Source organism: Pungitius pungitius, chromosome 11 (genome assembly GCF_949316345.1).
Source record: "Pungitius pungitius chromosome 11, fPunPun2.1, whole genome shotgun sequence".
Classification (NCBI taxonomy): Eukaryota; Metazoa; Chordata; class Actinopteri; order Perciformes; family Gasterosteidae; genus Pungitius; species Pungitius pungitius.
In genome coordinates, this window is record NC_084910.1 from 1636541 (window position 1) to 1647566 (window position 11026).

The window sequence follows — 11026 nt, forward strand, 5'->3', positions numbered from 1 at the left end:
AGTGAAGTACATTTTCAGTTTCTCATTACGCGGTCCAACACATTTTGTACAACATGTTATTAAAGTATAACAATGGCTGAGCAACGTTCTGATTGTTGATTTCATTTTTAGGTCAATTTTGAGAATGTACTGAAAGTTTAAAAGGTTGTAGCCAGCTCCAAATTGGCTGCGTTATCTGTCTCAGTTATCTGCACACTATTGTCTTTAACCTTGTGGGAATTAGATTTTGTTTATTTTATTTGTAAAAATGTGTGTTCTGGGAATGACAAAGACACCAGAATATAACGCCACCATAAACTCTGCACTATTGACCCCCAGACAGACTAATGGGACTGTTGTTCTGACGATTTCTTTGTGAGGATGATCAGATAGAAGCAATTCACGTGCGGATTGAGGAGCAGCCTCGCTCTTGTACATCTTGTGTCGCCCCTCCTCTGGAGATCAGAGGAGAATCTGGTAATAGGCTGCCATCGGTGCGTCATGGCCACGCGGAGGGAGCTGCGACTGATACGCTGTGATCGGTCCACCTCCACATGGCGCAGGCTTTACCTTTTCACTCACTCCTCAAGCCCAAACACAACATGATGTCCTGCACTGGCGTGGACTCAGCTGCGCCGCTCATTTTGCGCACTGAAGTTTTGATTTAGCTGAAATTAGTCTGGCGTCTCGAACTTGATTGGACAGGAGGGACATTCGCTAGGTAAGTGTATATATATATATATTTGTATCTTTGTAAAATTGTTATAGGCATGTATATGTTTTAATAGGACACAGCCCGGTGAAACATTTGTTTCATTCAGTAGGCTACTATAAAAAAAAAGACAAATGACAATATCACCCGCACTAAAATACAATTATTTACAGGGGTTTAAGCCACATTGATTTAAACGTGTTGTAGGTGTATTTGCATGTATTAATTATTGTTCTTTTCCACGGAAAGGATGGTTTACATTTGTTTGTTGCTGTCTGATCCAAGAGACATCACAGGTTTCTTCAAACGGAAAAATAATTGCCTATTTCCCCTTTTCACGTCCGGAATCCCGTTGGGACGCCGAGTCACATCAGAATTGAACGAATGCAAATTCATCAACTCTGAATAATAATATAGGATTAACGGCATTCCGTCTAATAGAAAAATACGACATTTCTAAAAAAAGAATCTTAAAATATTATATTTTGTATATACGTTGTTAGAAAATAAGAAACGCAAAAAAAATATTTCCACAGACTTCACGTGAAAGTTTGTCATGGGATTTACTAGAAATCGGCTCTCACTTCAAGCCGACCCCCCCCCCCCCCCCCCCCCCCCCCCAGTATCACTGATGAATATGAAGCTATCCAAATAAAATGTACCCTTATTTATTTTCGATCTGCTCTGTTGTTATTTATCAAGACTCGCGTTTTTAGCTCCCATTGTGAATTTGGAAGAAAAGTGATTTCATTTATTACACCGTTTTGTGTTTTTTTCTATTTTAAAACTGAGGAATGGTTCAATGAAAGACAGTGGGAGGAACACAGCAGATATATATGCTAAACATGACTTGTTTGTACATTACTGCATAGCCCTGCTTTATTTAAAAACAGTGCGGGTTTCACAGCCACACCCTGATGCGCCCACGGTGATTTGCCGTGCTTTGATATGAAAAAGGTCACTTTCCCCCTCCAATCCCACCAAAGGCCTATTCTCCCCCGCGCAGTTTGGCACTTTGGGCCTTTTGGAAGACGGTGAATCAGTGCGGATGTTGGCTATAGCCCCTCCTAATCACAATCCACATCTGTCTCCAGATCACTGCAGGGTTTTTTTCTTCTTCTCAGAAGACACCTGGAAGAAAAACCGGTTTTAGTGATTCCCGGGAAAAGAGACATCTGGGACCAGAGACGAGGAGCAGCCATGCTGGGCGGTGAAGGGGAAAGCAGCACCTTCACTCCCGCGAAGGAAGTAGCGCAAGACCGGCGCAAGTCTCCGGCTGTGGACGGGGACGAGTCCGCTGCTGGCGGCAGGTACCCGGAGCACGCGATGGGGGCAGACCGCTCCTACTACATCCCGGCCAAGCAGAGCCCGGACACCCCGAGCCACTGCTCTTTCATCCCCTACACGCCGAGCGGGACGGTTTACGCCGCGTCCGGCGCCGGCAGGTACCCTTCTTCTCTCCACCTGGGCTCCGTGTTGCCCCCCGCGGGGTTTGCCCCCTCCGCTGCGGGACGAAGTCACTTCAGCCCGGCGTACCAGCTCGGCCAGAGCCCCGGGTGCATCTACCCGGCCTACAGCAGCTCGGGCTCGGCTCTCGGCAACATCGCTGTGCCCGCGGCGGGCCCGGGGATGAAGGCCCAGGTGTACCTCTGCAACCGGCCGCTGTGGCTCAAGTTCCACCGGCACCAGACCGAGATGATAATCACCAAGCAGGGCAGGTGAGAGGGCCCTGCCGATGCGTGCGCGTGGACCCCGGGAAAAGGTTTTTTTTATTTTTTTTATTGCTGTATCATTTATTAGATGATGGTTTTTGTGCTTTCAGGCGGATGTTCCCGTTCCTCAGTTTTAACATAGCTGGCCTCAACCTAACGGCGCATTACAACGTCTTCGTGGAGGTGGTGCTGGCGGATCCGAACCACTGGAGGTTCCAAGGTGGCAAGTGGGTCACCTGCGGCAAGGCGGACAACAGCGGCCAAGGTAGTGAAACAGGTCGATCATTTTAAATTACTAACAAATGATTTGGTTTATTTTATTTCATGTGCATAACTCACATGAATCGAATGCAAAGACTTGCACATATTTCGATACAAATAAATAAACTGCTGTTTACCACCCGGGTCTTTATTTCAGGAAACAAAGTCTACATCCACCCAGAGTCTCCAAACACGGGAGCCCACTGGATGAGACAAGAGATTTCTTTTAGCAAACTGAAACTCACGAACAACAAAGGGACCAATCACAACACTTCACAGGTAAGCCAAACTAAACTTATGGACGACCCCTCACCAAAGATTTTTTAGTAACTTGCATTGCAATGTAAACATTTTTATTTTATAGAAATATACAGTTAAATATCAAAATAAACTGGAATAAACTTGATTGCAACACCATTAATATATAGCTTAATTTAAGACACAGTATTATTGTTTGGATTATTATTATTGTGCAAATTAATTTGCTTCATTAAACCAAACCACATGTAAAAAAAAAGTATACTTGCAGAAATGTGTCGAAAATGATTTAATCCTTACATTTTGTTAAATCATGGGAGGATTTAACAGATTTTACCCTGTTGATTATGCAGATGATTGTCCTGCAATCGCTGCACAAGTATCAGCCCAGGCTGCACATCGTGGAGGTGACGGAGGATGGGGGGGAGGACATCAGCACTGAGGTCAAGACTCAGAGCTTCACCTTTCCGGAGAACCAGTTCATAGCTGTGACGGCATACCAGAACACTGATGTAAGCATTGGCGATGAACCTTTCAGACTATCTCTGCCTCATAAGGAATTGCATCCTGTTTTGATCAATTTGAAATCTTGACTCATTCAAAGTTATTCAATGGACGTGCTTGTTCTACATCTTCTTGTATTGATATAAAATGTATTCTTTCATTTTGCTTTATTCAAGATTACACAACTGAAAATTGACCACAACCCGTTTGCCAAAGGATTCAGAGATAATTATGACTCGTGAGTATTTAACTCCTGTTTCACACATTTCTCGTCAACTACATAGTTTTAATAGCACATTTAATAGGAATTCATAAAATGACTAGTCTTATTGCATATAGTGTCGTTCCTGTTTTGTAAATTATTTTTATTCACCGACTCGAGATTTTTCTCTTTAGATTTCACACCATGCTTTTTTTCCCCACCGAGACACTGCCCTCTTTTGACCTCACTTACATGTGTTTTTCAGCATGTACACAGCTCAGGAAAATGACCGCCTGACACCATCTCCGACCGACTCGCCCCGTGCCCACCAGATTGTCCCTGGGGCCCGCTACACCATGCAGCCCCTCTTCCAGGACCAATTTGTTAACAACCTCCCCCAGAATCGCTTCTATAACAGCGAGAGAGCCGTGCCGCAGACCAACAGCCTCCTCTCGCCTCAGACGGAAGACGGAACGTCTCAGAGGTGGTTTGTCACCTCCATGCAGCAAGGGGGAAACGGCACTAGCGCCAGCAACAAACTAGACCTGACCCCCTACGAGGGAGAAAACTCAAGCTCCCTGCTTCCTTATGGAATCAAATCCCTGTCCATGCAAACATCCCACGCTCTCAGCTACTACCCGGACTCGCCTTTCACCACCATGTCTGCGGGGTGGGGGTCCAGGGCAGCTTACCAGAGAAAGGTCTCTCCCAGCCTGCCTTGGTCCCCCAGGCCCAGTCCCACCACTGGTTTCCCAGAAGACTCAAACAAAGTGAAAGTGCAGATTGAAGAGGAGGTGAACGGCGGCGGAAGTCTGGTCTCCTCCTGGGCAGACACGCAGTCGTCGGCTCTGTCCTTAGACAAGGCTGATTCTTATTCCACAGCCTGTAAGCGAAGGCGTCTGTCACTCAATGGTCCCAGCGCAGAGGACTCATCCTCTGACATTAAGTGCGAGGACTTGGCCTCTGTTGCCATCAACAGTAGCTCCTATGGCAAAGAAGGCCCCTCAGCCAAAGGCATGGCAGCTTACTATTCCTTTTACGCAAACCCGTGAATGGTTCGTCATCTCTCATTTTGTTTATTCATCATCAGTGATAAGAACTCATATTTTACTGTTTTTTAGGGTTAATGCGAACACCCATAATTGGTCTTGGTGTCAATAAATCTGGTGATGACATATTTTTTTCCGTTTTTGTTCACACAGGAAATAAAGGACAGAAATAATACAACAATTGTGCAACCAAGGGGCATGTGGCACAACATGCGTCAGCATCCACGGTTATTGTTTTATTACCGATTTTTTCTATTTCAGTTCGTCCATTCTCTTTTTTTCTCCACCCCATTATGTAACTTTGTATTTGAAGCTATGAAAGTGCAAAAGCATTGCTTAAGGTACGCCGTTAAAAAAGAACAGGGTCTGTATGTTTTTGTGTCCATCCATTAGTCTATCTGCGTCTTAAGTGAGGTTATGTGTTTATAGATTATTTATGGAAAGCCTGTTGATATGAAATTTGTGCACTCATAAACGTGTTGAAGATATGCTGTAAATACCATCATTGCAATGTTCAGATATTTGATAATAAAAGGCTTATGTGTTCTATTGAGTGTCAGATTGTTTATTTCAAATACCCATATCCCTGTTTAAATCAACCTTACTGTATATATGATGGACTAATGGGTATATTTAATAGAAGCATTTGTTGAGTTCACCAATTAAAGTCTGTAATTCCTCACACGGTCCTATTTAATTCTGGTATATATTTTAATTGGTTAAAGTCTGTAATTCCTCACACGGTCCTATTTAATTCTGGTATATATTTTAATTGGTTCATTGTACTTTAAGAACTAGTGCATGCATGCAGACTTGGAGGTAAAAGCCACTTAAATCCGATCTGAGTCACTTTTTTAATGTACAACACATAGATCAGATGCCAGGCATAACTTCATCTGCTCCCAGAAGCACGACATGGTCTATTTGTTTCTTTGGTCTGTGTCGCACTCTAGTGTCATTTCATGGTACTAGCAGCTACGAAATGAATCACTCCTGCAGGCCCTGTTCCTCGTACGTGGCTAACTGAGTTAGCCGGATCATTTTCAGGATGAGATGACGTAGATCAGGCTTTTCGGTTCCCGAAGCAGGTTTGGCAAAATCACCATAGCAACACATAGAAAAACTTGAACCTTCATTTGAGCCAGCTGGATTAGTACACCACTGATTATGAATAGATATATACTGATCCGCCCATACACGGATTCACACACACATAACAACACTCCTAGTTCATGGTCATCCACACACACATATATACACATACATATGATACATAAGCTGATACAGTACATACATCCTCATATCCTCATAAATATTTATAACTACCAATTTCGATTCTTTGGGCTTATTTTGATCTACTTATTCTGAAAGAGTTGAGAGCATTATTTTTGCTGATGGATGATTATGCACGAAGCCTCCTGCCAGCAGGCACATTTAAAGAAGTATAATCTGATTGATGATGAGGCACTTAAATTGAGTCTATACATTTTCCCAACACTTACGCACTGCTGGTCCGAGCGTAGCTCGAGTCCACTTGGTAAGAAAGCTCACACGGTCGTTTCCCTCGCAGTTTTCCTTCAGGTTAACAACACGTAACGTTATGGTGTTGCGTCGGCTGTAGTTTCCCAATAAAAAGTCATTTACTTAACTTAGCTTTTGGATGCCAGAGTCTACGCCCACCAGCTGGTCCCCCGTTGTGTTAATACGGTCATCCGCTTTGGTCCTGCATCATTTTCAATCCAGAGATTCCATATAATTTCTGGAGATTTTAGAGGATAATACACTGGACGGAGTTTGGTTGGTAGTAGAATATAATAAACAAACTGACTTGCCGGTTCATAAATTAGACTATTCAATTAAATGCATTTAGTGTACACCAGTATACAAATGTGATTCTGAAACTATGTAATCAATAAAGTAATGAGAATAGTGTAATACCGCTGTCATTTTGAAACTATAGAATAATACTGATGCATAGCTATGGTTGGATTCAATATAATCAACTGAAATGCATTCATGTAATACTGGATGCCATCACTTATATTGACTGAGAGACATTTGATATCCGAGTTACATTCAACGCCTACACTGTGTAAAACTTAATTGCACCCACAAACATATAGAAAGGCTAGATGTCTAACAGAGTCGAAAGTCCGCACATGGCGGCCATCTTGGTAGGGGCAGTTCGCTCACTCATAACATTGTGTTGGTAGTGATACATGTCATTTTTAAATAACCATAACTTTCTCAACCGATTTGCATACATACTATGAATAAAAATGTAATGTTCTAAAAAATAGAATAATGTTTTAAATTGGGTAGCTTACAAGATTTCCCTTATATACATCACATAAAACAAGATAAATAGTTTGAGTTACTAGAGACAGAAAAATCTCACTTGACATAAAAACAGAAGAGGGTTGTGATATGTTGACAGCTTCCCCGACGCACATCAGTTGACAACGGAGGGACTGCAACTCTTCCTCCAACGAATTCAACAAAGTTACATATTTGCGTAGATTGCGTCGTCGCAGTCAGTCTGTGGGACACAAAATTAACTCTCCCTTTCAAAGACGTAATTAACGAATGAATGAAAAAAACACAACATACCTCCATGTTGCCATAGACACGATCGTTGTCAAAGATGTCAGCAGAATGTGGATCTCCACAACTCTTCTCTTTTCTGAGGTGAGGATAAAGAAAACAAACAAAAGTTTTTCTTAAACATTAAGGATTATTCAAAGGTATCTTTGTTGTGTCATTTTACACCGTTAGCATTGTCTTGTTCAAACTAAGGTGAATGACTGGAACCTGCTAGTAGCACAGCAGTGAGGGAGCTCCATGTCTTTGTCCGTCTTCTCAGGGTTGATGTGACGTGTTTGTGCATTCGCAGAGTTCCCCTTACTGGGAGAATAAGGGTTTTTAATTAAGGAACAGTTAAATAAAACTATTTAAACTTGCGTGTAAAAATTTGGAAGCTGACTCTTGGAAACCAAAGGGTCAAAAGGTCGAGCTTCGACTATTATAAGACGCATTTGCTTTTTGAAATTGGAACTCTATAGTTTCAAAATATACTAGAGGGGGAAAAGAGAAGGAACAGAGAAGCAAAATAATTTTATTCAAACTTACCACTTTTTAAAAACGCTGACAATTATTAAAACCGTCACCAAAATCCCGGCTGCTCCAGAAGCAACGACAAGGTAAAGGTTCTGCATCGTTCCTGTCCAAACGGAAAGCACGTGGTGGCATTTTTCCTTTCATCAATATGAAACGCATGTCTTGAGGTGCGTGTCATGCACTTCTAGAAATACACACAAATCTTCCTTACTGTTAAAAGGCAAAGAGAGCGTTAGGTTTGCATTCCCAAGCGTGTTGTTGGCCACACAGTAAACAACCCGAGAAGATCCAAACTCTGCATGCAGAGTCCCGATGGTGACGGTGCCGTGATGTTCTACCTTCACTCCTGGCACGACTCTGTCAGAAAGCACAAAATGGATCATGCTGACGGGCCGGGACTCCGCAATGCACACGCACTTCACTATATCTGCCTCTGAAGAGCAGGAGGAGACCGTCTTGATCTCAGGCATATCTGTAAGAAGAAAGAAGAAAATATCATTTTCTGAGGTATTTAAATACTTACATATACATTACATATATTACATAAGAACATACATGGATTTTTTTTACTCACACAACACATTGAGCCGCACAGGGTTAGATTTGCCTCGCCCTATTTCATTGATGGCAGTACAGAACAGGGCTCCTGTGTGTCTGGAGACGTTTGGCAGCACGTAGACATTTCCTTGATGCAGTTTAGCACCGGTTTCATCGCTCCACTGATAGCTGCTGGCAGGAGGGTGAGCATCACAGGAGCAGCTTAGGCGCACAGCTTCTCCCTCCGTTACCTCCGACTTGTGGTCAATGTTCACATTCACTGGGGCATCTGCATGGAAATGTCCAATGAACTGTTCATAATACCATGATGTAGTACATTTGGCAGTCTAAAAAGTAATGTCAAGGCTCAGCTCTGGTCAACGCACACAAACAGGATAATACGGGTCTACAGCGGGGGTTCTGAGGTGCATGTATCAAACATGCTGTCGGCTGTGACCATCCCAACATGCTGATGTTTAGCAGCTATACCTGTTTACCATATTCAACATCTTCAGAGTTTGCATGATAATATTTGATAATTAGCACAAAACACAAGCAACATCCTCCACTCATGGGAATGGTTTTGCTAGTTTGTGGTCACAAACCAAAGCATTGTTAAAAAAAAAGATAAGGAGCTTACGTTTGACTCTGAGGACCCTTTCTGCTTTGTAGTGCTGCCCTTCCTTGTACGTCACGGTGCATGTTAACAGCTTGTTGTGATCCGCGCTGGTAGGGCGGAAACGCAGAGTAGATGTCGCTGTCCACTGGCCATCGCCAAGCTGCCGTGGTTGGAAATGTTGCTCCCCGGGGAAACTCCAGGTGAAGACAGGTGGTGAAGTTGGACAGGGTTGAGGAACGGAGCAGGACGCAACCTCAGTTTGACCCTCCTCCTTCATGTTGAAATGGATGTCAATAAGTTCACCTGTAACCACAAGAAAGATGATGATCGGCAGGTTGTCGAGGACACTTATTATACACGGGAAGTCTTTTTTTCCATTGCATTCTGCTAGCACATGGTTTTAGTAATGCCATGAATTTTGGAAACAGTATGAAAATAAAAAAACATTGTTTCATCCCGTGCGTGGTTCCAATCCTGAATTTCATTTTGTCTGAAAATAAACTGATTCAATGGTGGATTTAAACAAAACGTATTATTTTGACCAAAGAGCAACCAATTATGAAAGTACGATTACGGTATTGGGAATCGAATTTCTTTAAAATTGCGACCTAAATGTACACTTTAACGAGCAGAGTGGTATTGTACAAGGACTTGGTTTCATCTTACAGTTACATGTTACATATAGTCAAGAATTTTAACATAACTTACATTAAAAAAAACTTGATTGACATGTATCTTGATTGTTATCACTAACCTAACATGTAAGTCAATACCACGAGGAAAGAAATCAATGAATGCTGTTCTGATTCACTGAATGCAACGCAGTAATTACAAAGAGACTTCTTCCAAAATGCTGGAATCAACTGTACTGTTACAGAAGTGTGGTGAAAGATTATTTTATCACTTACTAATCATTTCAATTGATGTCTCCTGTCTTCTGTAGGAAAAGTTGTCGTGGCCTGTCATTTCAACCCTGAAAAAAAAAGGCCCTCCGTCACTTGGTTTAAGGGGATCAATCTTTAGTGAACAGTTCTTCTGTCTGACGTCTCCCAGCAGCTGTGTTCGACCCTGATAATCCTTGATCATTTTCGACTTGTCTGGGTGGTAGATGAACTGATGCGGCGCCCTGGCCCACATCCCCAAGATCGCAGTGATCTCTTTTTCTGGATCTGGGTAGTTGAACGAGCAGGGGATGACCACGCAGGATCCGGGGAGACCTTTAACTGAGGATGGCACCTTTATTGTCCAAGACGAAGCTTCAGTTTGAGTAACTGTGGAAAAAGGGATCAAATGTAACAGAGATAAAGCAGAGAAGGACTTACATGAAAAATTCAAATCAATCTGAAAATCAAAATCTTGACCTGAGCAAAATATTAAGATATCAAAAAGACATAAAGCTGACTTTTAAACTGCACTTTAAATGAGCAGTAAGATATGGCAGCTGGCGTTACAGTGTTGAGAATATGCCATATACCTCTAAAGCAAAGGATCACAAAAAGCACCGGCCACTTGACAGAATCCATCTCGTCGTCTGTGGGTCTGAGCTGTGGATGGAGTGACACATATTTTTAAGCTTGTCAGGTGACATTCACTTCCCTCTTGGAATAACGTGTTCAGTTTCCATTCCTCTTTTAATACATCACACACGGCACTACTCACAAATTTAGTTCATATTTTTAAGTTGGTATACGACAAATTCTTACTCGACACCTGTGTAAAATCAAACCATTTAATGTTTGCAAACAGGAGACAGAGTTGACACACATACAAGTCGTCCTACTCAAAGGGTTTCATCTTCGGAGCAGAAACATATAGTTGGAAGATAAACATGCTAAAACTGGGTGGGAACCTCTGCAAAACCCAAGTGCTGGTAGTCAACCTCGGATGTAGACGATCATTTTTGGCAAAACATCTTGATTATCAGATGACCCAGAACATCATGTGCCTTCATCCAAGATAGCCTGATGTCAATCATCTCGTTCATTTGAGCTGGATAATGGGACATTTGATCAGCTTAGTTGAACCACGTATGAGGAACAGGACGCTGGGGCCTGTTGTTGAAATCACCGTAAAGTA

At 42.5% G+C, this 11026-nt stretch overlaps 2 protein-coding genes across 5 annotated transcripts; one reads left to right on the forward strand and one right to left on the reverse strand.

Annotated features, from left to right (window-relative positions):
• Nucleotides 1–485: 485 nt before the first annotated feature.
• Nucleotides 486–5215, forward strand: eomesb (eomesodermin homolog b). 4 transcript variants are annotated; one of them, XM_037455156.2, is made up of 7 exons: nt 486–700; nt 1786–2409; nt 2514–2680; nt 2822–2943; nt 3276–3434; nt 3603–3664; nt 3894–5215. In XM_037455156.2, exons 2-7 carry the CDS (start codon nt 1892–1894, stop codon nt 4678–4680), a joined length of 1815 nt encoding a protein of 604 aa, XP_037311053.2. In that variant the 5' UTR covers nt 486–700; nt 1786–1891; the 3' UTR covers nt 4681–5215. The 4 variants fall into 4 exon arrangements, with proteins under 4 accessions (XP_037311053.2, XP_037311058.2, XP_037311055.2 ...); XM_037455161.2 differs by having other exon boundaries at nt 2514–2668; XM_037455158.2 differs by having other exon boundaries at nt 1816–2409.
• A 273-nt stretch (nt 5216–5488) lies between these two features.
• LOC119197084 (sialic acid-binding Ig-like lectin 5) lies at nt 5489–10471 on the reverse strand. Its single transcript, XM_037453054.2, has 9 exons — nt 10425–10471; nt 9859–10221; nt 8972–9253; nt 8369–8620; nt 8006–8266; nt 7807–7897; nt 7489–7581; nt 7288–7360; nt 5489–7216 (listed from the first exon to the last, which is right to left on the reverse strand). Exons 2-9 carry the CDS (start codon nt 10085–10087, stop codon nt 7181–7183), a joined length of 1317 nt encoding a protein of 438 aa, XP_037308951.2. The 5' UTR covers nt 10088–10221; nt 10425–10471; the 3' UTR covers nt 5489–7180.
• Between the last annotated feature and the right edge of the window lie 555 nt (nt 10472–11026).